This window comes from Anopheles funestus, chromosome 2RL (assembly GCF_943734845.2).
Source record: "Anopheles funestus chromosome 2RL, idAnoFuneDA-416_04, whole genome shotgun sequence".
Lineage (NCBI taxonomy): Eukaryota > Metazoa > Arthropoda > Insecta > Diptera > Culicidae > Anopheles > Anopheles funestus.
The window spans coordinates 101405714-101433692 of NC_064598.1; the positions used below are offsets into that span (position 1 = coordinate 101405714).

Genomic DNA, 27979 nt, shown 5'->3' on the forward strand with positions numbered 1-27979 from the left:
GCAAAATATGGCTTATCATTTCCCTTGTCCATAAATCATCCAATTAAGACATTCATCGTCCCGGAGCGAATCAGTGTGACGGTTTTCCATTTTTTTTATTACGGCGCTTCCAAGTCTCCCCACAATCGCTCACGCATACGACCACAACAAACGTAAACAATTTTCCGTCCACTTTCACGACCATGCTCCCGAAAGAATGTCACCGCACGAACCGAATAACCGCTCAGTACCGCCCATCAAAACCGGTGAATGGCCTATATCCAAACTATAATCATTTCCGGAAATATCGCCCGCTGACCGGGCTCGGAAAATATAAATGTGACCGGAAGTGGAACGCCGTGCCATGCTGGCGATGGCTTTTGCCGAAGCCACCACTTTATGATGATGCCCGGGCTCAAAGGAACGAATAATCCTTATCGGGCGAAAGACTTACCACTTGGTCTGTACTTTATGACTCTCGTTTTCCGGTGCCGGTGAAACTGTTTGCCACAAACGTACACAAACGCGGAACAGAACGACTACCACAGAAGAAAAAAAAATCCACCGGAATGGAACTAATAAAGAGAGCCATCCCTTGATGAGGGAGCTTTGTGACTCTTTTTTTTATTTCATTTTCCACCGTTCCGCTAGAACATCCTGACCGTAACGAAAGCGCCTATCAAAGCGGATCACCGTAGATGAATGGCAGAGATTCGGTAGAAGGAAAAAACACATTTCGGTAATATTGAACCCGTTGTCTAATCTGAAGAAAGAAGTATTTACTGGTACACCAACACAAAAGAAGCCCTTTCGACTATAAAGAGAAAGGAAAAATCATATTTCGTTTCACCACGTTATCTGTTTATCCGACGCACTGTGTCACTTCCGGATGGGAAAATATTTTACGACATGTAACAAAATGCAAAATACCATCTGATTTATGTATGAGCTCTGTCATTTTTTCGCTTCTCCGCTGCGCGTATGAATATCCGGTGGGACATTAGTTTTATGATTTACATGAAATTTTTTAAAGCGATATTATGAACGATTTTTTTTTGCTTCCAGTTTCGGTAGCTAAGAAAACACAACTGCAACATTGCTGCCCAACACTATGTAGCAACGCTCTAGAGTTAAACTAAATATCTCTTAGGTAGTACATGGTTAGAAACCTAATGTTTGTTTCGTAGCTACAAATAATATACAATTTCATATGTGCAGACAATAGTTTTGAATATAATGCGATTTGTGTGCTTTTGACAAACAGATCCAAACAATTATGTTCCCAAAGCAAATAATTATCAGTGCAGCACTATTAAAACATAAAACAATCATGAAGAGCACAACTCCACCCCGCATGCAATCAAACCCTAGTGTTGTAATGTAGGTTACAGTAAAGATTATAAGCTCTTACAAACACACACTCAACCCCATTACTCTCAAATGGTTTATCACCCCGTCTAGGTCGTCCATATGGTGCCATCACTGTTGGCTTGCTCATTTACGCTATTTATCTTGCGCATACTACCACAGCCAACAAACAAACCCACCCGCTGCGGAAATTGTGCCACAGCCACGTGGTCAGCCACGGCGTCAAAATGTGACGCGAATCTTACGCATCCCGCATTCGGTACTGCAACTGACGTTCAAAAGGAATCTAAAAAAAATCCACCGTTCGACGCTCCCACCAAAACCAACCAACCTCTGTTGGATTTTGTGGTGAACAGGAAGCTACTGACGAGTCTTGTCAGTTGGTCGGGATAATGTGGAGAAACTCGGATGTGTTCCCCTTTTTGTGTGTTCTTTTTTCGCACGATCCCTGAATAATACAACGCTACACAAGCGTTTGACCTCTTGCGCAGCGTGGTGCCAAATAGAGCAGTGCCCATCACCAGCCCATAAACCAACGCCCGCTGTGTGAGGTGATGCTGACAATTGATGAACTTCTGCCCTGTCAGTCTAGCGACGGGCGCAACCGTTCTTTACCGTTCCATGTCCGCAAATGGTCCGACACATGTTTTAGGGCCTACAAAGCAAGGCATGTAATGGGAGACAGACGTGCAATGGATAGGCCGAATATGATAAAGAAAGGGCACGAAAGGGGACATTTTTCTGTGAAGCTTCTTGTTGGAACCACTACCGCTGCAACTATGCCAATCTCGATGCCATTTCCCGGGAGGTCGTAACGTTGGTTGACAGTATCATAAATCAATCAGTCACATGCTTGGAATAATTTATGTTACTACTGCAATGATTTTACTCACGCACAGTGACGATAACCGTGCGCTGTATTTGTGCCACCACCGGTCGTACACGCGGATGTGTAAATGATTTCATTTTTTCTATTTTTTGTAACGTATGATTTACATGTTATTACGCATCATTTTTATCGTTCGCTGCTGAGCATGCAAAAATACGTTTGATTGCAGTTTGATTACACCGATTCACAATTTAACGAGGGATCGCAGCGGTGGTTATTGAATGACAAATGCAATGATAAACAATAATCTTGGAAATGATTGCTGTTTTGATATGGAATTCATGGTGATCTAATCGATTTTATGAAATCTATGCGCCAATTAATGAAAAATAGAATCAATCATTTAATCTCAAAGAGAACACTTTGTTATTTTTTGTATGTTTCCATTTATCCATCATGTCTTTTTAATTTCTCTACATCGAATTTTTAGTAAAAACTTACTGTCATGTTTGTACTTATAAAACCTACAATCTACCACTTTTAAAAGAACTATGAGCGCCTCATAGTTTTCAAATATATTTCTTACATGTACATATTAGACAACATTAATCAACGTCTAACAACTGTTCTTTTCGATTGCATCGATCGAACTACTAACAAGAACATTCCATTTCCCCAATATTCAATCACACAAAGATCCAATAACGCTCATCGAATCAAGCTAATAAGTCACATCCCGTCGAACTTAAGGCTACAAACGATCACTTTCTGGCAAGCAGATGTTCACCAGCAAATGGCCAAACCTGCCCAAACGCCCACGGGATGGTGCCAAGGCTGTATCTAAACCAAACACCAACCAGCCAACCGAAACAGTACCCCGTCCACCCCGGTTGGGTGGTAGCAAAGGGAGGGCAGCCGCGTATGTTATTAGCCACGATCAACAACACAGGGCTCGGCACAGCTCGCAACAAGGCTCCGTGCTTCGGAAACAACCAAAGAGTCATAAAGCGAAACAGTGGCGATTGATTGCATTTCACCGGCTCGCCTGTGGCAAGGTTCAGCCAAACGTACGTACAATACAATGGATTGTAGTTCAGGCAGGTTAGGGCGGCTAGTAGTACCAGTGTGCTTTTGTTTGTACGTTCAAAGCTTCTCGCCAACTCCCCGAGCTTGTGTTCGTGATTGGCATAATATCCGAGAGACGAGTGCTCCATTTCGCTACAATCGACTTCGTTCGGTGCTAAAACCAATGTCTCGGGTGTATCGAAACTTTTTAAACCCGTGGTACAGGACACCGGCGAACTGTATGAATTAGAATGGATGCAACGAGGTTTCGCTCTGACATAAGGTTAGCTAGGAAATGAACTCGATACAGCTGAAATTTAATGTAGAAATAATTTAAGTAGTATATCAAATTGATCAAACATGTGCATCAGTTCGAATAGCGTCCTAGGGTTTTAACGCCTAGAAATATGCAATATATTTCAACTACCTAACATGTACACAAGACCGCTAACTGTCCTATACGAAATCAAAGTTTTCACCGAGCTTCAATGCACTGCGAACACTAGATTAGTGAGTAGAATTAATTAATGCATTAGTTATCAAAAAGCACCAAACAACTCAACTATGATTCCTAAGGCTAATATGAACCACAAAGTAAACATGTGTTTGGGTTATTTACTAAAATAAAAGTTGGTTAGTGAAAATAATGTTGTTTACAAAATGTCTACAATACATTTTTAAATCAAACCCAGTACTCCGATGAACCAATGGTTTCCAATGTGGATGTAAAATAAATGACTTCACGCACCGTCCTATCTTTTCGGGTCCGCAATGTGCCAACGTTCCAGTAATTATCCTTATGTCATCCACACATTTAATTACACCGAACCTCTTCAATCGCACCATCATCCGCATGCACTCTTGCTGGCGAAGCGATAACCTAAATAATACACCCGCCATCGCCCGACTACAATCCGTTCGCATATACGCACCGACCAAATGGTCGGACGTCCCAAAATCAACCATGATAGTTCGCTGGAAAACAGCGCCAGTACAATCACATGTCGTTGTTCGGTCCCCATTCGTTGACTTCACAACACGTCCGAACGAACACAGTGGAACGGAATATTACTATCAGCTTGTTCCCTTCTGTCCATGCTCAAGAGTCAAATCAAGGAGGCCGGGTTCCGGACCCACAATGGCGCTTCCAGGCACGTACGAACCGGCACACACGCCCATGATAAACAACAGATATGTTTACTTCATTATGGAAATTATGCCCTGTCCGTGTACATTCCTCACACACATACACCCACTGAGTGACCAATAAGGAGTACCCGGAACGACCATCAACGAACGACCCATTGTGTCCTTGCGTCGTCCTTCGTGATTCGTCTGTCCCTTCCTGCGGACACAAATTGGTTCCCTTGGTCTGCTCACCCATTTCGTGGGCTCACAACATGGTCTCTAATCATTCAAACTGTACTACAATAGCATCCTGTCTACGTTAGCCAACTTCAAGAACCCGGGGAAAAATGTCACCAGAATCGCCCACTCCAAAAACTGTGTGCGACGCAGAAGTAACTGAAACTGTGTGATGAGATAAATTCAATCATTTAATTGAATTTCGGGCATGATAATACTTTGCGGGGGGGATTTTTCTTTTCAGCCTTTCTGGTGTGCCCCAAGGTTTCTCGGACTGTTTCGGTCAGTTTTTTTTTTAAGCTGGGGTATTTGGGTTAGGAACCTTCATTAAATTACAGTATCAGCGGAATATTCGCTGGTTAGCTACAATTACCTTTTTGATCTTATTTTCCAACAAGTTTGATCTGTAGTATGAAAAGCATAAATTATTATGCAGTAAAAATGTAGTAAAAAGGAAAGTTTATTTTCCCTATTTCTATTGCTTGCGCGAAGTCTTCAAAGTTTATTTTTTATGTCACTACTCCTAACTGTTTGCTATACAAGTCAACTTCAAGCAAGCAGGAAAAACACATGTCATTGAAAAATCATGATTAATTGAAAGGCTTCCAAGTTAAACTTCCTTAATCCCACGACCCAAAGCCATCATCCATGCGACTGCTCATGTAAGCCGTGTGTCCCGCATCGCTAATCCTGATCCACCATTTTGTGCTTTCCTATTCTTCGCATACCCCATACGTCAAGCATCTTTTTTTGTGATCACACCTTCCAGCTACGGATCTTCAGCCATTTTGCTCATCAGCCTCACGGTAAGGATTACTTCATCATGTCGGAGAAAAAACTAGTCCCGGAATGGTGATCCTTCCTAACCTCCAGACATATCCGCCGGCAGCTTGTGCTCGTGCTTCTGGAATGGATGTGCAAAATGAGTTGTTGGAACGAAGATAAAAACCAGATGTCCACCGGATTATGCATCCCACAATAAAAGGCGGGCCACATTATTCGCATCCCTTTCATCCCTCTACTTGGGTTGTTCGTTTTTTTTTGTTCGGTTGCTAACACCCATTTCTGGAGCATCATCATCCCTTTTCGAGGAGGTTACGATGCCATCCCGTCTCGAGACATTCGCCAGGATACTGACCCCACGTGAATGCTCCGCCCGGTACCCAACTCCATCATACCGGTAATTTTCGACGACATCATCCAAACATTGATGGGCCACCGGGAAACGATGGTCCATAATGAACTACGGCAGAGATCGTGCACCGTCAAAACCATCTTTTCGAACACACGACACCCATTAAACAAAGTGAATTACCGAACTTACTACAAAAGATACCGCCGAAGACAAAGACCTACCGCAGGCCTAATGGCATCAGAAAAAGACGCCAAGACACACGCGAAATATGGCCGTCTTTGGATCACGCACCTTACAGGATGACACCAGCCATTATGGTGTCAATGGTTTATGACATGTCTATGTGAAACGTTTCCGTGCTTAGGGCATGTCGGCCTTCGTCATTTCCATGAACAGATTAAAATCGCGATTTGTGAGCACGGTTGGTAAAAAAAGCTCCCTGCTGGCCATCTGGAGTTTAGGGGTTGTATTGTGATGAAATTTTACACTGACTTTTACAGCCCATTTACTGAAGTACCCGGTAGCCAGACACAAACCATGATGTGTGTGTGTGTGTGTTCGTGTGTATGATCGAAATGCGGAAACCGCGAAAACCGGAAGTCGCCCGTCTGGATGCGCACGTACTCGACTCGATTTGCAATGCAGTCGTAAAAAGTGCTCAAATAATGTGACACTGGTCGGGGCGTGTGGTGATAAATTTTTCAATTTGTAGCACATTTTTGCTTTACGTTCGCTCTATTCCCGGACCAGAGGATGACATAATATTTGTTTCTGGTGACCTTCAACCAGCGTGGCCTGTTGATGATAGTGAGTGTTATACGTTCTTTTTAAAAGTTTTAATCATCATTAACGCCTCCAAAATGACCCACTCCTAGCTAGAGCAGGGGGCCGAAGTACATCAAAGAGCTTGTTAATGGATCAGGAAGCATAAACGTGACTACCAAATGCGTAATGTAAGTAACGTAAAGCGCTTCTACGACTTTCGTTAATGAACCGGCATTGTTTTAGCCAAGTGTCCTTTATTAAAAGGGTTCATGAAATGTTCCTTCGTTCATGCTTTTAGCATATTTTTATTCATCATTTAATCAGATTAATTTTATATTTCTTTCAAACCACCTTTTAAAGCTTCTTTAGTTTTATCTGCTTTGTATAATACTGTTTCATTTTATTTTCCAATAGACTTGAATTATAAATAAAGGCTGGCGATTTCATAAACACTTTCTGGCTTTTTTTTCGTACCTAAGGTACCTACTTGAAAGCAAATTGCAATTCCAAAGCAAGCAGAGCGTTAACAAGCACAAACCCATCACAAACTACTGCTCAACATTTTTCCCTGCAAACAAATCTTCAGCCGTCGTTTCGATGCCAGAAGTTGACCAGATGTTTGCTTTTCTACCGCAATATCTTTTCCTCTTCAAGATCCTCCCGCCCAACTGCACCCAATCATCACCCGGAAATGTTCCCTGACCATTTGTTCAAGCGTACCAGGGGAAAAACTCTCATAACATGGGAAAAGAAAAATCTTGATCCAAACTTTCAATCATAACAGCTCCTTGTTACTTCCTTGTTAGTGCAAAAGCGAGGGGAAAACTTTTTCCTACTGCTGTGTGTCATTAGCTCTACTGCAAGGTGGTAACGACGGTTGTGATGATTGTTATACGAAAAACTCATTCATTTCAACTATAAAATGTGCATCATGTACCCTGTTGCATTGTGCATCAAGCTTGCATTGTAAAACAATTCAGCGAGAAGCATAACTAACAACAAAGATGGGCAACGGTATATCGATTTATTTAATTGTTTCACTCAATTGATTCGCTATTAATTAACATCAAATGTGCTAAATTGTGCAGGATGATCGGGTTCGGTAATTATAACACACCGGTTGAATGAACAATATCTGCTGTAAGTTTTGACCGAGTTGCAGTAATATAAACTGTAGTTACCATCACTAACAAGCAGAAACAGAGAAAACTGCTAGTTCATACCTGAATGGCAGTTGTTTCGTTGCTGACTGGAATTAATTTAGTAAGTTTGCTGTGTAATTTCTGAGTTGTTTTATTTGTTTATATTCCAGGAAGCATTTCTGTTTGTGTAATGTAATACAAGTTAACCACCAGCAAACATTTATCTAATTGGTAATAATATACCAATCGAACAACAACATACAATTTTTAAATGGTAATTTTAAAATGGCATTTCAAATGATTAATTTAGCATGACAGTTAAACCAAACAAAATGGAAGATCCAGGAGTTCTATTGTTACCACAGTAGATAAAACTTATATTATCTATGTTGTACAAAATGTAATAAGAAAGAATTAATAACCATGCAAGAATAAAAAATTAAAGATTGCTAAATAACTCAAAAAACGCTAAGGCTGTAGCCTTATGAAATTATCAAACTTTTAAATATTTTAATTTTTTTTTAATTTTTGATTCTTTTTTGAATCAAAGTATTATTTTAGTAAAAAGAAACTCATTGCAACCAATTGGCATTAAAATAAATCAATTTCATTTTTTTTGCAAAATTTCCCAAAAAAAACGTAAGGGGTAAGCCTTATGAAATTTTCGAGTTGAAATTTTTTTGAAAATTTTTTTCTGATTTTTTATTCTTTTTTTAGCTTAAAGCATTATTTGAGTGAAAAGAAACTTATTGCAACAAATTCCCATTAAAATATATAACATTTAAAAATTTTGCTACATTGCTCAAAAATGAGGAAAATTTTACATTTTCTCAAACAGGGTATGGAACTTGGTTTCTCAGATAGCTTCTAGCATAGACATCTGAGGACATGGCCGTCCAAGAAGAAAATGTAGCCATTGGTGCCATCTATCGACCACAGGTTAAAGATTGGCGATCCGTTGGATACCGACCGAGTTATAGGCAAAACTTGGTGCAAAAATGAGGAAAATTTTACATTTTCTCAAACAGGGTAAGGAACTTGGTTCCTCGAATAACTTCTGGCACAGACATCTGAGGACATGGCCGTCCAAGAAGAAAATGTAGCCATTGGTGCCATCTATCGAGCACTGGTTAAAGATTGGCGATCCGTTGGATACCGACCGAGTTATAGTCAAAACTTGGCGCAAAAATGAGCCTTAGTAAAATTTCATGTTTTTGAATTTTTTGATTTTTTTATTAATTTTCACTCTTTTTTTTGTTTAAAACATTATATGAGTGAAAAGAAACTCATTGCAACCAATTGGCATTAAAATAAATCAATTTCATTTTTTTTGCAAAATTTCCCAAAAAAACGTAAGGGGTAAGCCTTATGAAATTTTCGAGTTGAAATTTTTTTGAAAATTTTTTTCTGATTTTTTATTCTTTTTTTAGCTTAAAGCATTATTTGAGTGAAAAGAAACTTATTGCAACAAATTCCCATTAAAATATATCACATTTAAAAATTTTGCTACATTGCGCAAAAATGAGGAAAATTTTACATTTTCTCAAACAGGGTATGGAACTTGGTTTCTCAGATAGCTTTTAGCACAGACATCTGAGGACATGGCCGTCCAAGAAGAAAATGTAGCCATTGGTGCCATCTATCGACCACAGGTTAAAGATTGGCGATCCGTTGGATACCGACCGAGTTATAGGCAAAACTTGGTGCAAAAATGAGGAAAATTTTACATTTTCTCAAACAGGGTAAGGAACTTGGTTCCTCGAATAACTTCTGGCACAGACATCTGAGGACATGGCCGTCCAAGAAGAAAATGTAGCCATTGGTGCCATCTATCGAGCACTGGTTAAAGATTGGCGATCCGTTGGATACCGACCGAGTTATAGTCAAAACTTGGCGCAAAAATGAGCCTTAGTAAAATTTCATGTTTTTGAATTTTTTGATTTTTTTATTAATTTTCACTCTTTTTTTTGTTTAAAACATTATATGAGTGAAAAGAAACTCATTGCAACCAATTGGCATTAAAATAAATCAATTTCATTTTTTTTGCAAAATTTCTCAAAAAAATGGCAAAGGGTACCCCTTATGAAATTTTCGAGTTGAAAATATTTTTTTTATTTTTTTCTGATTTTTTATTCTTTTCTTAGCTTAAAGCATTATTTGAGTGAAAAGAAACTTATTGCAACAAATTCCCATTAAAATATATCACATTTAAAAATTTTGCTACATTGCTCAAAAATGAGGAAAATTTTACATTTTCTCAAACAGGGTATGGAACTTGGTTTCTCAGATAGCTTCTAGCATAGACATCTGAGGACATGGCCGTCCAAGAAGAAAATGTAGCCATTGGTGCCATCTATTGACCACAGGTTAAAGATTGGCGTTCCGTTGGATACCGACCGAGTTATAGGCAAAACTTGGTGCAAAAATGAGGAAAATTTTACATTTTCTCAAACAGGGTAAGGAACTTGGTTCCTCGAATAACTTCTGGCACAGACATCTGAGGACATGGCCGTCCAAGAAGAAAATGTAGCCATTGATGCCATCTATCGACCGCAGGTTAAAGATTGGCGATCCGTTGGATACCGACTGAGTTATAGTCAAAACTTGGCGCAAAAATGAGCCTTAGTAAAATTTCATGTTTTTGAATTTTTTGATTTTTTTATTAATTTTCACTCTTTTTTTTATTTAAAACATTATATGAGTGAAAAGAAACTCATTGCAACCAATTGGCATTAAATTAAATCAATTTCATTTTTTTGCAAAATTTCCCAAAAAAACGTAAGGGGTAAGTCTTATGAAATTTTCGAGTTGAATTTGTTTTGAATTTTTTTTTCTGATTTTTTATTCTTTTTTTAGCTTAAAGCATTATTTGAGTGAAAAGAAACTTATTGCAACAAATTCCCATTAAAATATATCACATTTAAAAATTTTGCTACATTGCTCAAAAATGAGGAAAATTTTACATTTTCTCAAACAGGGTATGGAACTTGGTTTCTCAGATAGCTTCTAGCATAGACATCTGAGGACATGGCCGTCCAAGAAGAAAATGTAGCCATTGGTGCCATCTATCGACCACAGGTTAAAGATTGGCGATCCGTTGGATACCGACCGAGTTATAGGCAAAACTTGGTGCAAAAATGAGGAAAATTTTACATTTTCTCAAACAGGGTAAGGAACTTGGTTCCTCGAATAACTTCTGGCACAGACATCTGAGGACATGGCCGTCCAAGAAGAAAATGTAGCCATTGGTGCCATCTATCGAGCACTGGTTAAAGATTGGCGATCCGTTGGATACCGACCGAGTTATAGTCAAAACTTGGCGCAAAAATGAGCCTTAGTAAAATTTCATGTTTTTGAATTTTTTGATTTTTTTATTAATTTTCACTCTTTTTTTTGTTTAAAACATTATATGAGTGAAAAGAAACTCATTGCAACCAATTGGCATTAAAATAAATCAATTTCATTTTTTTTGCAAAATTTCCCAAAAAAACGTAAGGGGTAAGCCTTATGAAATTTTCGAGTTGAAATTTTTTTGAAAATTTTTTTCTGATTTTTTATTCTTTTTTTAGCTTAAAGCATTATTTGAGTGAAAAGAAACTTATTGCAACAAATTCCCATTAAAATATATCACATTTAAAAATTTTGCTACATTGCGCAAAAATGAGGAAAATTTTACATTTTCTCAAACAGGGTATGGAACTTGGTTTCTCAGATAGCTTTTAGCACAGACATCTGAGGACATGGCCGTCCAAGAAGAAAATGTAGCCATTGGTGCCATCTATCGACCACAGGTTAAAGATTGGCGATCCGTTGGATACCGACCGAGTTATAGGCAAAACTTGGTGCAAAAATGAGGAAAATTTTACATTTTCTCAAACAGGGTAAGGAACTTGGTTCCTCGAATAACTTCTGGCACAGACATCTGAGGACATGGCCGTCCAAGAAGAAAATGTAGCCATTGGTGCCATCTATCGAGCACTGGTTAAAGATTGGCGATCCGTTGGATACCGACCGAGTTATAGTCAAAACTTGGCGCAAAAATGAGCCTTAGTAAAATTTCATGTTTTTGAATTTTTTGATTTTTTTATTAATTTTCACTCTTTTTTTTGTTTAAAACATTATATGAGTGAAAAGAAACTCATTGCAACCAATTGGCATTAAAATAAATCAATTTCATTTTTTTTGCAAAATTTCTCAAAAAAATGGCAAAGGGTACCCCTTATGAAATTTTCGAGTTGAAAATATTTTTTTTATTTTTTTCTGATTTTTTATTCTTTTCTTAGCTTAAAGCATTATTTGAGTGAAAAGAAACTTATTGCAACAAATTCCCATTAAAATATATCACATTTAAAAATTTTGCTACATTGCTCAAAAATGAGGAAAATTTTACATTTTCTCAAACAGGGTATGGAACTTGGTTTCTCAGATAGCTTCTAGCATAGACATCTGAGGACATGGCCGTCCAAGAAGAAAATGTAGCCATTGGTGCCATCTATTGACCACAGGTTAAAGATTGGCGTTCCGTTGGATACCGACCGAGTTATAGGCAAAACTTGGTGCAAAAATGAGGAAAATTTTACATTTTCTCAAACAGGGTAAGGAACTTGGTTCCTCGAATAACTTCTGGCACAGACATCTGAGGACATGGCCGTCCAAGAAGAAAATGTAGCCATTGATGCCATCTATCGACCGCAGGTTAAAGATTGGCGATCCGTTGGATACCGACTGAGTTATAGTCAAAACTTGGCGCAAAAATGAGCCTTAGTAAAATTTCATGTTTTTGAATTTTTTGATTTTTTTATTAATTTTCACTCTTTTTTTTATTTAAAACATTATATGAGTGAAAAGAAACTCATTGCAACCAATTGGCATTAAATTAAATCAATTTCATTTTTTTGCAAAATTTCCCAAAAAAACGTAAGGGGTAAGTCTTATGAAATTTTCGAGTTGAATTTGTTTTGAATTTTTTTTTCTGATTTTTTATTCTTTTTTTAGCTTAAAGCATTATTTGAGTGAAAAGAAACTTATTGCAACAAATTCCCATTAAAATATATCACATTTAAAAATTTTGCTACATTGCTCAAAAATGAGGAAAATTTTACATTTTCTCAAACAGGGTATGGAACTTGGTTTCTCAGATAGCTTCTAGCATAGACATCTGAGGACATGGCCGTCCAAGAAGAAAATGTAGCCATTGGTGCCATCTATTGACCACAGGTTAAAGATTGGCGATCCGTTGGATACCGACCGAGTTATAGGCAAAACTTGGTGCAAAAATGAGGAAAATTTTACATTTTCTCAAACAGGGTAAGGAACTTGGTTCCTCGAATAACTTCTGGCACAGACATCTGAGGACATGGCCGTCCAAGAAGAAAATGTAGCCATTGGTGCCATCTATCGACCACAAGTTAAACATTGGCGATCCGTTGGATACCGACCGAGTTATAGTCAAAACTTGGCGCAAAAATGAGCCTTAGTAAAATTTCATGTTTTTGAATTTTTTGATTTTTTTATTAATTTTCACTCTTTTTTTATTTAAAACATTATATGAGTGAAAAGAAACTCATTGCAACCAATTGGCATTAAAATAAATCAATTTCATTTTTTTTGCAAAATTTCCCAAAAAAACGTAAGGGGTAAGCCTTATGAAATTTTAGAGTTGAAATTTTTTTGAAAATTTTTTTCTGATTTTTTATTCTTTTCTTAGCTTAAAGCATTATTTGAGTGAAAAGAAACTTATTGCAACAAATTCCCATTAAAATCTCTCTCTTCTTGGCTTTTAACGACCTTACAGGTCACGCCGGCCATTTCTGGCTTACTAGACTTATTTTTACCACGTAGCCGGACAGTCAGTCCTTGCTACGGGGGGACGGTCCGGATGGGATTTGAACCCGGTCCGGCCGTGTGGACTGGCGCCGTTTATCACATGCACCATCGGGCCGCCCCATTAAAATATATCACATTTAAAAATTTTGCTAGATTGCTCAAAAATGAGGAAAATTTTACATTTTCTCAAACAGGGTATGAAACTTGGTTCCTCGAATAACTTCTGGCATAGACATCTGAGCTTATGGCCGTCCAAGAAGAAAATGTAACCATTGGTGCCATCTATCGACCACAGGATAAAGATTGGCGATCCGTTGGATACCGACTGAGTTATAGGCAAAGTTTTGTTCAAAACTGAGCCTTTGGAAATTTTCAAATTTTTATTTTTTTATTATTTTTCTTTTTTTATTTCTTTTTATTTAAAGCATTATTCGAGTGAAAAGAAACGTTATTCATCCATTTCACAAAGCTAGGTTTGCCGGGTAAGCTAGTCTGTACAATTAAAAGTTGATTACTAAATTAAACTCGTGTGATTGGCAATTACTAAATGCAATAAATTGCATCGTCATCGTTAATCAACACATATGACACCGTTTGCAACAGTATCGCACAAAGCTTATTCAGTTTAATAACATCCACTCGAGAGAGAAAAAAAGAACGCCGATTAGATAACCTTAACTCTAATCTGGAGCGAATCACACCACAACCCCCAAACGCCATGAGTCGTCAAATGCGAATATGGCAGCATCGAGTATCATGACTGTGAGCTTGCTCGACACCATATCACACGCACACACACGCGCAGATAACACCCCTCCAAAGTTCACAGCAGCCCTACCCAGAACCGGTCCAGCAGCAGTTGCAGATGATTATCGCACCATCGATCGTAGCGTACTCACGCAAACAAACGTCAGTCATCCGTCAAAAGTCGAAAGAAAAGAACTGTGCATCGTTCCGTGTATGAATGCTGATGTCCGAAAGCGGTGCCGGATAAACAAAGACGCACATCCGAAACGATGTCCGACCTGACGACGGTTTTCTACGGCACGGTAGCATTTCTGCTGCTGGTAATGCCCATCCTACAGTGGCTGATCCGGCGTGTACAGATGAGCCGAATTTACGACAAGATACCCGGCCCGAAAGCGTACCCATTCGTCGGAACGCTGTATTTGTTTTTCGGCAAAAAATCCCACGGTAAGACTTGTGTTTCTCTCGGTCGTGGCTGTGTCCGCCCCGAGGTGCCATCAGTTCGAACTAATCCGTAGAGTGATGCGTTTGCAGAGATATTCACGATGATCGATCAAAGAACGCGCCAGTACGATGGGATTCATCGCATCTGGGTGGGGATGACGCCGGAGGTGCGACTGAGCAAGGCGGAGTACGTGGAGCAAATCATCAGTGCCAGCAAGCACACGGAAAAGGCAAACCTTTACCGCTTTCTGGCCGACTGGCTGGGAGAAGGTTTGCTCACGTCCAAAGGTATGTGTTCCGCTGGGCTCGGCATTTCCCTCCTCTAACTGCTGTCATCTTTCTTGCAGGCGAACGTTGGTTCCAGCATCGGAAGCTCATTACACCGACCTTTCACTTCAACATCCTCGATGGGTTCTGTGAGGTGTTTGCCGAGAATGGGTCCGTGTTGGTCGAGCGCCTGCAGCAACACGCTGACATTGGCCGTCCGGTAAACATCTATCCCTTCATAACGAAGGCCGCGTTGGACGTAATTTGCGGTGCGTACTTATACCAGCGAACAGTATCATCAATACCGGAATCCTTTATGCACTTTTCACCATCTCGTCCCCAGAAACGGCCATGGGAGTGAAGGTACACGCACAAACCAGCGGCGAAGACAATGCGTACGTGAACGCCGTTTACGAGTAAGCCGCATTGATGCCACACCGTTCGAGACACTAAGCTTAATGAGCTCTCGTGGCTCTTGTGTTTCCTTTTTGGCAGATTAAGTTCACTGTTTCTCGAGCGACTTGTACGCCCCTGGCTGCATCCAGAGTGGACATTTAGGCGCTCCGCACTCGGTAGAAAGCAACGCGAGCTGCTTGGTGTGCTGCATGGTTACACACGCAAGGTGATTACCACGCCATTCAAGCGATAGTTTCAATTGATGCTTAAATAGAAATCCACCCTCTGTACCCGTTTGCATTTCCCATTTGTAGGTCATACGGGAGAGAAAGCTTGCGTTGCAGCAGAACATCAGCGAAAGCAATCAACCGACGGAGAACGAGTTCGGGCGCAGAAAACGATTGGCATTTCTCGATCTGCTACTCCAGAGTGCTACCGATACAGGGCTTCTTACCGATGAAGACGTCCGCAAAGAAGTCGACACGTTTATGTTCGAAGTAAGGCACTACGGGAATGAAAAGATAACTTACATACCGCCGATACTTTCCCGTAGCACAGTTCACCGCTTTCACTGTTGAACGACTTGCTTTACACAGGGTCACGATACGACTACGGCCGGTATGAGTTGGGCCCTGTTCCTACTCGCGCTCCATCCGGATGTACAGGAACAGGTCCATCAGGAAATTGATTCCATTTTCAATGGTAGCGACCGACCGGCAACGATGCAGGACCTGAACGAGATGAAACTGTTGGAACGGTGCCTTAAGGAAACACTTCGACTCTACCCTTCGGTGTCCTTCTTTGGACGTACACTCAGCGAAGACGTTACCCTCGGCGGTTACCACGTCCCATCTGGAACCATCATAGGCATCCACACGTACAACGTGCATCGAGACGAACGGTACTGATGTTACACTATGGCTTTGGTTTGGCTGATAATTTTACAATTCCTTCTATTCTGTTCCTTTCCCCACATCCAACCTCAACTCAACACCGCTAGATTCTTTCCGGATGCGGAAACCTTCGATCCGGATCGCTTCCTGCCGGAAAACAGTGAACGACGGCATCCGTACGCGTACATCCCGTTCAGCGCTGGACCGCGGAACTGCATCGGCCAGAAGTTCGCACTGCTCGAGGAGAAAAGTCTCGTCTCGTCCATTCTGCGCCACTTCCGGATCCGCTCGCACCGGACACGCTCACAGCAGCTTGTCGTGAATGAACTAATTACCCGACCGCAGGATGGAATTTTACTCTACCTAGAGAAGCGAAAGCACTAGGATCGATGGAACTCATTCTTGCCCGGGTTTGCGAAGGTTGCGGAAGCTTCTCTTCTCACATAAACACACCCACACGCTCTTATTTTCACCCCCGAGAAGATCGGGATTAAGTGCTTAATAAAGCGCTTCCAGCTTTAAGAAAGAGGCTACCAACCTAACCATTGCATCATACGACAGCTGTGAAACCGACGTGCATTAAGCAAATAAAATATTCAACTTCATCGCGCGCGACACACAGTAAAGTTAATTATTTCATTTCCCCAAACCACGCCACAAACGGTGCAAATGCAAACAGTACCAAACCCCAGCGGCGGAGGAGACGGCCGATAGACGGAGATAAATAGATGGCATGCTTCATAACAGTTTCCGCTGTCCCTGCGCTACCCATCCGGCCGAAGCACGTTGATTATTCAAACCAATTCTTAAATTTGCATTGCAACCGATTCCTAAGGGAAAATCGGTGTACCGGTCATCGGCATTGGCAATGGTTGGTGAAGGCATGCGTGCGAGGTGGAAACATGGAATGAAAAAGCTGCTCGTGAAATTCATCCGAAATGCAAACAAACTGTGATTGCAAAAGCGGAATGAACAAGCCATGCAACAGGAAGAAGAAAAAAATGCACAACCAATGGCTACAATGCTCCCCAATGCCGATGTTGTTTTATGTGGACGGATGGTGGGACAAAAGTTTGAAAGTCAACATGCCCCGACTCGAAGGTGTAGCAATTGCTGAGTTATGTTCCCAAGTTGATAAGCAAATGAAAATATTCTTCGGAAACTGTGGAATGATTTTTAATTTTTTTTCTTCTTACAAATTTCAACTATTTCAATGCAGATTATCACACTGCGTTAAGAGAGGAAAGTTTGGGTAGATATAAAATAGTGATTCTGCGTGCAATTGAATCATTTTGTTTCCCACATTGCATTCATTCAGGCGCTTTATAATGGAAAATTCATACAATCACATACATACATACAAAACATCATCAATTACCCTTTAGGATTAGAATTGTTAATGGCATTTCTATTCCAAAAACTGTGTACATTAAAAAATGTCTTACTTAATCCTTCGAAAAATTCGTTCGGCACAGTAACAATAAATTACCGTTGGAATTTTTCAACCATTTCATCGTAACACACGGCGTCACTCCGTTTCGGTTGAATAACAATAGACGCACAGCACGATGTGTGCGGTTGCGGTGCTAAGCACAACTGTCTCATTTGAATATTTCAGTGTAATTTTACGATAATTTATCTCACGCTCTGAGATTCGGTCGACACCACCAACCAAACCAACCCTACCATCATCTGGCACTTTGTTTCTGTCTTATTTTGTCTTTTTCCCATAGACGAGATCGTCATTGCCACCGATCATCATGCAAACATCCGTCCCTCGGTATACACGCACACATACACGCATAATCATTAATCTTACCACCCGTTACCATACGCCCATCATGACTGAGTGGGTGGAAAAAGTATCCGCGAAAGGCTCTAGCGCCAGTGCCATTCAAACAGTTAGGGTCAATGGTATTTCGTGGGAAATGTTCACACCCTGGTATAAGTTCTCGAACGTTGCGTTGCGAAACGTGAAAAAGGCGTGTATAACACGCCAACGCATAAATAAGGTCGTTAGAATATTTTCTCCGTCACCCTTGCGTTTAAATTCTTTGTGATTTTTTTTAAACAAAAGCCAAATTTTATCGCTTTTTTAAAAGAACCCCTGCTAAATGGCTTTCGCCTTTTTTTGCGCAACATCACACGTCAACCCGTTTCTGATTTTGAAAAATAAAGCCCACATTAGTTATCTTTTTTGTTTTCTTCCTATGCTAGAAAAACCCTTTGAAGAGAATAGATTTTTACTATGACTTTTTGTTTTGAATTGTTGTGAAATAATTGTAAGAAATAAAATTACACCATTCAATAAAGCGACATAATTAATTACCAATTTCCTTTCTATTCATGTGAAGCACATGACGCTGTTAAAAAAATGATTTATATATTACTATACAAGTCATAAAAGCATTTTAATTTTTGTTTTTGAGATCGCTTCCAATGAATGAAGCTAAGTTAAGAAATAATTATATATATTTGCAAATATTCATACAGCATTCCTACAGCTGGAATAAATTTGGTTTCCTTCGTTTGATCTTAACCAGTATATGGATTCCTGGGAATGCTAGAAATCTCTCAACATAATTCATTATATTTTCCGGCACCATAGACCATCTTCCTCACATAAGATCCTCCACTATTCCTAGACGACATTCAAGCAATCAAAAGATGTCACACTCAAAACCGCATCAATTAGTTTCACTCAAACATGCCCGACAATTTAATTATTTTCCAAAACACCGGACGCTTTAGGACAATCGGAACACGGGTCCGGTGTCCTTGCAGCTTGTACAACTCCTCTCGGTATGCTTTTGTGTACAGAATGAAGGTTGTTAAAAGATATTATAATTATATTAAACTCGATAATCTGGTGCGGTGTAGATCAAACTGTACTACACCGGCGCTGGGAAAAGATGAAACGCTCGAGACACGTGTATCCCTTGTCCAAATGTCCTTGTTAACTGAGTGTATGTTCTCGAGGATGGGAAAAGGATAAATTAGAACCCACAAAGACGACCTTGCTACAGTGGATGGACGGTTTGTTTGCCTATGAAAAGGATGCCTAATCATGTTATTGTCATGTGAACAAAAGACACTATCCGACCTTCTTGTGATCTCCGTGAATCTTATTCCCAGCGGTTACTCATCAAAAAGCATCCAGTCTCCAGGCCGATCTGCAAAACCTCGCCTGCACCAGCAACGGGATTAACGTTTCCACCAAAAACCTGACCATAGCCGGAGTTTCGCTTTTGTGCAAAAGTTTTGTGCAGCACCTTTTGAAATCAAACTGTCCATCCCAGAACGCTATGAAGGTCCTGGAGTTTATTGCGCGTTCAAAGAGAACCTTAGAGCTGCTGTCTGGTAAAGTCCTTTGTTTGTCTCTGGCGGTTGGTTAAGGTAAAACTATTCTTCGAGTGACAGTTTCGTTTTCACCAACAAGGACACGGGAACAATATCACTTCATTAACAAACAATTGTTTGAAGTGGGATCCACGGAACCAGTTCATTCTGCCAAGTGGGTACATTCTTCTTGGAGGAGACATTCATTTAAAATACTTTCTACGAGCACGTGCAAAGCGGAATGCAGTGTTTCATAATCCAGTTCTACGACAATCCACTCAAATGAAGACGGCATGTTCTCACCATCTTTTAAACTAATCCGTTTACATTTAGCGATGAAACGGCCGAAAATCGTTCGCTGATTGCATACAGCATCACGCAAATTGTCTTTACTTTCGCCGAAACTCCAAATTATGAATCCTTCCGATATGGGAACATCTTGCAGACTACGTGTAAAGCTCGCGGCTAGGGCCGCGAACATTATCGCGGTACGCACGTCGTACAACTCCACCAACGGCGTCAGCCATTGCAAAAGTACACAAACGACCAACGTTACGGCGAAAAAGTGAGCCTAACTTTTTACCGTCGCGTTGCTAAAATTGAGTCAAAGCCAAAGCTGTACTTAATGAACTGAAATGGAATTAATTATTTGTAGGCAGCAGTGAACTTGATTACGCTCAATACGAAAACAGGCTGAGCGATAAAAAGCGATGCGGAAAACATTCCCGATTTAGCGAACAGCTTTTCCCGCCGCCTGCGTTCGGTGTTTCTTTATTATTCACGAAAAAGCAACGAAGCAACACGTGAGCTAGACTCCGGATACTGGAGAACCGATTCAACACGGTGGTGTTGCTGGTGGGGACCGATTTTTAGCTTCCTCGTTTCAAGCAATGCTGAAACAATCCAACGTCGCGAACATCAGTGTTGCCAGCGATGGTGACAGCTTTTTGGAGCATTCTTGGTGAAACATTTTTCAGGCTCCCTTTTTTTGGTGGGCAACCGACTGCACACCTACCGATAGAGTGTGAAAAGCATGAGGCTGTGCGAAAGAACGAACAGTTGTCTAGGTAACGGCAGAAGTTGGCCGAGAGTTTGTTGGCAAGAATGTATCTTCGCACACACACACACCACCACCGAACATCGGAAGAAGTTGTGTTGTGTTGTTAGGCTGGGGAAGCTTTCTGCCATCGCCTTGGGATTATGGGGAACCGACGGGAGGCAATTAATTATGAGTGACGGAAAGTTTCGCAATGAAAAGTAAACCTAATTTGCAACATGGAAATGAGTTTTGAAATGCAATGATCCTACCAACGTTGTACTGTGTCTGTGTGTATGTGGCACAGGTGGTCGCCGCATGATTGTTGATTCTACAACAAGAAAACTACGAAACCTTCTCAAAGAACCAAGGAACCAAAACATTTCGAACAATACGAACACATTACTTTGGTCTTTTGAGAGGATAAGAGCAAGAGATGGAACATGGGAAGGCGTGGTAGTAAACAGTCGAGTGCTTTTTAATTGCGGGAAGATTCTTTTTTTTGTGGACACCCGTGGACAAGGGACATTTGTGATATTACTTTACGGCACTGTGAGGGTTGCTTTGGTGTACTTGCATAAAGAAATAAGTAAAAAAAAACTTAGCTATACCAGATGCACTATGATAATTTTCATATTACCAACTGGTGGCAAGAACGGCTATAAGAGTTCATAAGAAAAGATGTAAACTGGACATAGTAATATAAAAATAACCTGAACAAATTCCCACCTTGAAACAATGTTATGTCCTGATTATAACCGTGATTGACCATAAGCCGATTTTAAGCAACATGTTCCTTAGCTATACTTTTTGTACTTGACGACTTCACACTTCCATATGCATTCGGTTAATAACTTCGTCTAATTTTATACATGAAATGATGTCTTCTCCATGTCAAACATTGCCGCATCTAGTTATCTTACATCAAATCGTGTTACAGGTACTTCCCACGTAACACTGGCAACGTCTAACTTAAGTTAATAGTACAGCGACACAAAAAAATGAGCTTCCCACATTTGCAACATTATCATTCACCATCCCTTTGCATTAAACGACACCCTCAACGACTTGTCACCTGCAAGCTCCGATTCATTCACACGTCGAAATGCTCCAAAATTTAACAAATCCGTTTCTCGTACGTTTGTGCATGGGTGGGATGGTTCATTTACATTTTTGTCTGTCTGCGACAACCTGTTTGTCTTCATTAGCATACCACCGGGAGGTATAGTAGTACGGAGCAGTAAAACATGCAAACACATATGTAATTAAAAGTTCCCTTCCATCATCTGTTGAAGGGATAGTATTGTGGTCGATTGTGTTTCAATCCGTGACGATTTTTTACGACTTAATGATTTAAGAGGATTAGCTAATTCTTCTCAGTATCATAGCAGTTGTCATCTTAATCACGTTATATTGCAAAACAAATTGAGTCAAACCGCTGTAGAAAATATGTTTTTTACTTAATTAGCTTAACGGTTTACGTTTAATTGTCAAGATTTTCATGTGCAAGGGAACTAAATTTTCATTAAGCTCTTATCGCTCGGTTAAAGTTTTATGTGATTATTTAATCGTTCTGTATTAAATTCTAGAAATTGTAGAAAAAACAATAAACGATTCAGAAAGCTTGTTCATTTTTGTTGTGTTGTGCACACCTGCAGCGCAATCGGTTCTTTATTCATTGCACCTTTGCTTAATAAAGCGCCTACAAAACCCAATTTTAACGTACCTACGTAACACAATTTAAATATTTCAATACTTTAAACATGCTTTAAAACCTTACGCCAATGAAGTTGACATAGCATTAACATTTGCTTAACTCCATGAACCAACGCGCCTTACCTGAACCTGAGCAAAGCCAAGCGAAATAAATCTTCACAAAACTTTCAAATCACAATCGGGCCGCATCCGCTTCACTGAGTGAGCTGAACAATCTTCATTACGCCGTTGTCCGGAATCGGCCATAACTCATTCATATCATTTTCAATTCTCTTCCCTTTGGTCTCGGGAAAAGCGCTAACCCTCAACGGCAGTTTCCACCCAAATCGAATGCATTTGCCCTCTAATGCTCATCCATTAATCTCCTTTGGCGTAGGGCATTTTTTTCCCACGAAACTGCTCAACAACCGCCACGATTCACACACAAACACATAAATGGCGTATAAAAAAAGGAAGAAAAATAACACACAAAAAATAAAAGATGGTCGTTTCCTGAGACGGTCGGTGTGTTTCGGGCTGGCAAACAGATTACGAAATCACTTCCTTTCCATTTCATTAAGCTAATCAATATTACATGAGGCGGTACGAGTGTATCTGTGTGTTGATGGGGGGAAGGTGTGCGGAACATGCCCGTGGTAAACTTGCTGCGTTCGCTAGGACGATTTCGAGCACTTCCTGGCCAACTTCCGGGCGTCGTAGCATTTGCTCGCGGAAACCTCATTCTCCTTCCACCGGGAAAACTTCATTCCTATGCGATGTAAACGGCTTTCTTACATACGAACTTGCTCCAAGTGCGCGCATTATTCGTGAAAAGCATTGTGTTACATTCCCGAAGAAAAAGAGTCTCCCGTGGGTACCGTCATTGCCGTGTGGCAAACTGGGCGTCTCCATCACACCTGCCAAACATCCTGACTCCTGCCGTGTCGTGCCGTGGCGCAACAAAAAATAAGCGGAAAAGGAAACTTCAACTCGTTGGCACTCGTTTGGGACGTGCTGCGATTGGGATAACTTTTCCCATATCGACAAAATTATGCATCTATTTCGACGCAAAGTTCGGTGCGCGTTGGTCTATTCGCAGCCGGCGTACATGGCAGACGGTTTGATTGGGCCGGGCCGGTATTTACGTGTCTGCTTCGTACGCGACCAGGCAAAGGTGGCGAAGATCGACCATTACGATCAGTATAGCAGCCTCATTCGGGACGGAAATAGCCATTTCTTTTCGGTGTCTTTTTTACCGGTATTACACACTTTACTGCCAGATAGCTTTCCAGAAGGGCAAAGTTTAACTACACGTAAGATTTTTGGACTACCGCCTCAACACATTTCCCACCGGTAGGCTATAAAACGGCGAACGACGATAGTGGATATCTTTAGGCAGTAAAATTTTCGAGCAAAAGTCCCAATCACGCCTTCTGCCTTCCCGATAACAGGTTATCGCTAAAGAGAATTTTAATTCGAAAAGACAGCAAAAGTCGTGTGAGCTCTTGAAGGACTCTGCGAAATTGTACACCTGCCTCAACTAACCTCACTCGTCTAGCTACCTTGGGATCGAAACGAATATTCCCAAAACTTACGATGCGGTGCTCCCTACAACGTACGACACCCATGAGAATAAACCTCAGTCGCTAGTTACCAGTCAAGAAAGCAAACATTTGTTCACACGTTTTTACGATCGCATCCGCCAAACGAAACACACGCGTCTTTGGGACACTTGGATGCAAACATGAATAATCCATCAACCAGCTAGGACCATCAAAGCGGTTATTCACCATTGCACTTCTGAATGAAGGACTGGTTTAATAACAACCAGCATTGCGAAAAAAAACAAACACCAAATCTCACTATTCATCTCTTCCCAACCGTGCGCGTGGTAAAGGATAATGCATTATCGTCCCATAAGAACGATGGTCACGCTCTCCGTGACTCCGCTCCGCTCGACGGTTCGGAGCAATAAATTGAATTACTCCCCAATTGGATCATTATTCTATTAATGAGTTACGCCACACATTCCGATCGTTGCAGACGAAGCGAAACTTCATCAGTGTTGGAAGCTTTGATGAGCCCAGCCATTAATCCCACTGTCGTCCTGTTTCGTATCATGTTCTTGTCCATTTTCTACTAGAAGGGAAATTTTGCTAATCACTAGCTATAATAAAATTTAATCAAAAGGCAGAGGTCTGCATACGAACATACGAAAAAACATAAAATTGCCTCATTCTTAATTTCTTAAGAATTTATTTTAAAGGCATTTTGAAAGCACTGTGATTTTCAAAATTTTAACAAATGAAAATACTTTAACATTAAGAATAAGCATAAATTCTTGGTTTGATTTATTCCTTAACAAAGCAAAATTTCAGCCCCAAAGAAAACACGTATTGACAAGCGCTGAACACGCAGACACAATGAAAACGGTCGACAAATGGGTCGCACTAGCGACACGGACACAAAACGACGAATTCTCATTACGATTTTACGATGCTACTAGTTTCACACGCGTGATGGTGACAGGGTTGCGATAAGGGAAATCATTCATTCGACAAAAACTTTGCACCCGACCACTGCTCCGGTATGAAAAGTTGCCCCACGCGGGGGACACTAAACGGTACTCGGGCGTTCATTTTTTGTTCCTTCTTCTACTTCATTCTTGGTTTACAAAAAGCAAAAGCTGTAAAGCCGTAAATAAATGTCCTCCGCTGGTACAGACCCATATCTCAAAATAGCGTCACATACTCAACACACCGGCTATGTTTTAATACCGTTCGGAGCCAAAGTAAAGCTAAGTGTCTACGTAATTTAACGATACAAAAAAAATCGCACACACACATACGCAAAGAATGCCAATCCTTCTCGTACAATATCAGATGTGACGAGGCAACGCTGCTTCTAACCGAATTCAAGCTACCGACACGATTCAAGATGAACGACCATAAGAATCTAGCAGCACTTGCAGCTAGTTGAATGTCCCTGTGCCGTTTCGAAAACAGACATTTGCCCTGCCCGAAAGGGTACAACCTACTCTAGGGGTTGCTTTATAGCGACAGATTCAAAAGATAGATTTAACTTCTTTCACCGGTCGGTGTCTCTTTCGCGTTCGTGTTCCGTTGGCGGTAAAAGGATATAATAAGAATGATAGCATAATGGACGTAAGCTGCGTGGAAATCGTGTTTAAGCTTGTATGTATGTGCCTATGTATAAGTGCATCTGTACATGTGTGTTTGTGTGTGATTTTTAAGGACCTATTTGTAAGTACAGAATGTGTGCCTTGTGTGGTTATGAACTCGAAGCGCCACCCCTATGCACAGTCCCACATTTGCCAGTGTAGCGGAAAATCATACGAATAGCATCTCAAGAGTCACAGTGCAGCAATGGTCTTCTGTAGCCATCGTTCCGTTGACCTGTTTACGAACGGCTTCGTAGTCGCATACCGGGAGAAAGACACCCGGGAAAAACCACACACCGTTGCTACGACCCAAAGCGCTTCCCCTAGCGCTCTTTCCCAACATATTGCCGTCACTTTACGGTCGACGATTACTCTCCAGCGGGAATTGTAGCATCTTTTCTTGCTACGCTGAAAACTGTACATCCGACGACCGTGTAACTAACTCGAAACACGCCGCGCAACTGTCGAAACCGTCTGTCAGCGTGTGCATGTTTAATTTTACCGAGGATTTTCTTTCACACAAATACACGCACACATACACACACAAACATTCCAATGGAAAAGAATTCCCGATCGGGGAGTGAGCCCTCCCCGTGGAATGAGCGTTTTGGTTGGCGACTCGTTATTTGCGTCTTCTGTCTTTCTTTTTCTCGCCTGAATGTATGCAAAGTGGCAGTGTGCTTTTTGCTTTGCACATTGCCGGTTTTGTGTGGCGGTTTGGTGGTTGGTACCGATGCCTGCAAAGCCCAAGTCACTGCTGTGTGTTTCAGGATCTCACTTTATAGCGCGCTCACTGCCTCCAAGCGTACCGTGCATGTATGCTTAACTCTGGTCCACTTACATTTATGATTCTAGCATGTATATATTATCCCACTCCAGGCAACATTACCTACCCTGCTGGTAACGCTGTCGTAGAAAACCGTTATCTAGTGTTTAGTGCGTTTCAGGACATAAAACATGAATGCATGTACATTTTGCCCAACGTTACACGGGGCTACTACCCGTGGTGTAAAACATAAATCGATGTAGGTGTTGAATTTATATTTTAATTGTGTTTGTGGTACTCATCCGCTGAACATGCGCTTGTGCAAAAGTATGGCAGCTTTAACAGTTACCAAGAAGAAAAATATCCAAGACCTTGGTCTAATATTTGCACCGAAACTATTGTGCAGTGCAATAAACATTCGAAAATAGGTGAGTGGAACAAAATGCAGCTAAAAAATATTTATTTGCTTTATCCATCTACATCGTAAACATGAAAGCCTTTGAAAATTTTCAAGCTTTTACAACTTTTATAGGTATTGTTTTATTATGTTTTATTCATTTTTTTTAATTTCAAGTATTATTTGAGTGAAAAGAAACTTATTGCAACAATTTCGCTATTTTAATGCTACGAATTTTTAAATTTTGCTAAATTGCTCAAAAATGAGGAAAATTTTACATTTTACATCTCACACAGGTTATGGAACTTGGTTCCTCGAATAACTTCTGGCACAGACACCTGAGAGCATGGCCGTCCAAGAAGAAAATGTAGCCATTGGTGCCATCTATCGACCACAGGTTAAAGATTGGCGATCCGTTGGATACCGACCGAGTTATTATTTGAGTGAAAAGACTTATTATGGGTGAAAAGATGTACTTCAATTGCTACCTACAGACAACAGCTTGAAATAAATTTCTATTAAAGAATGTTTGTAAGTAATACGATGAATGCTTGACATCAATAAAAACCACACGCTGTGTGATTGTTTTGACACATAATTATATAAAAAGGAGCGTGAAAAAAGTTTGTTTTAATGAAATTTTTTCCTCCTTTTTTTCTAGACGAGTCATGCTTTCAACCAATATTACCACGAAACAACCCGTATTGCGATATGCTAGAATACGAACCTCATAAATAAAACCATTTATTTCACTCCTTTCAATTTCCCCTCATTTCGTAAAGTTCTTGTTTTTGATGTGGTTAACACTGGTTTCACCTGTTTTGTCTAGCACCCGTACAACAATGACGGTACCGGACCGAACGCATCAAACACGCCACCAACCGACTGCCTCTTTCGCTTTGCCTCCTTGCTACAGATCCATTCAAAAGGTAGCCAAATGGAAAGGGAATCGTCCCGCAACAGGTCGAACCGTGTGGTGCAGGGCATCCATTTGCCCGGGCATTGTTTGCCAATAGGAAGAAGGATCGGGCCGCTTCCGTGCACTCAACAATGGAACCGCCCAGCTGGAAAACAACCACGGTGCACGGAACCGAAAGATGGAAAAGCGAAAAACCGTCACCTCAGTATCCGACCATAAAGAGGCACACTTAATGCCGTCCGCAGCTAGCTGGTGCGCATCTCTATACAAATTCACAAACCCATGTCAAACCTTGCACGGGGGAAGGTGTAAACCTGAACCGAAACCTAACCGTCCTTTCGCATTTGGCGTACGCTTCAATCACCGGTAAAATGGAACAGTTTTTTTCTTTCCTTCGTTGTTACTCTTTTCATTTCATCGCACGG

The 27979-nt window shown here is 40.7% G+C and overlaps 1 protein-coding gene and 2 long non-coding RNA genes across 3 annotated transcripts; all 3 read left to right on the forward strand.

The window, feature by feature from the left end:
- The first annotated feature begins 8227 nt into the window (after positions 1-8227).
- Positions 8228-12938, forward strand: LOC125762352 (uncharacterized). The gene is made up of 3 exons (XR_007418207.1): positions 8228-8587; positions 12154-12343; positions 12866-12938. It is a non-coding gene; the product is annotated as an uncharacterized LOC125762352 (long non-coding RNA).
- LOC125762353 (uncharacterized) lies at positions 10135-11043 on the forward strand. Its single transcript, XR_007418208.1, has 2 exons — positions 10135-10204; positions 10727-11043. It is a non-coding gene; the product is annotated as an uncharacterized LOC125762353 (long non-coding RNA).
- Positions 12939-13934: 996 nt separating the features above from the next.
- Positions 13935-16832, forward strand: LOC125762346 (cytochrome P450 4C1-like). The gene is made up of 8 exons (XM_049424312.1): positions 13935-14668; positions 14756-14953; positions 15013-15201; positions 15276-15348; positions 15428-15554; positions 15643-15825; positions 15925-16229; positions 16329-16832. The coding sequence occupies exons 1-8, from the start codon at positions 14491-14493 to the stop codon at positions 16603-16605; spliced, it is 1530 nt and encodes a 509-aa protein (XP_049280269.1). The 5' UTR covers positions 13935-14490; the 3' UTR covers positions 16606-16832.
- Positions 16833-27979: the final 11147 nt, after the last annotated feature.

Excerpts from the sequence above, each read along its gene's own strand:
- LOC125762346 (XM_049424312.1), top strand. The coding sequence starts at position 14,491 with ATGTCCGACCTGACGACGGTTTTCTACGGCACGGTAGCATTTCTGCTG. Across the intron at positions 15,202-15,275 it reads CGCGTTGGACGTAATTTGCG|AAACGGCCATGGGAGTGAAG; the intron begins GTGCGTACTTAT and ends TCTCGTCCCCAG. Across the intron at positions 16,230-16,328 it reads AACGTGCATCGAGACGAACG|ATTCTTTCCGGATGCGGAAA; the intron begins GTACTGATGTTA and ends CAACACCGCTAG.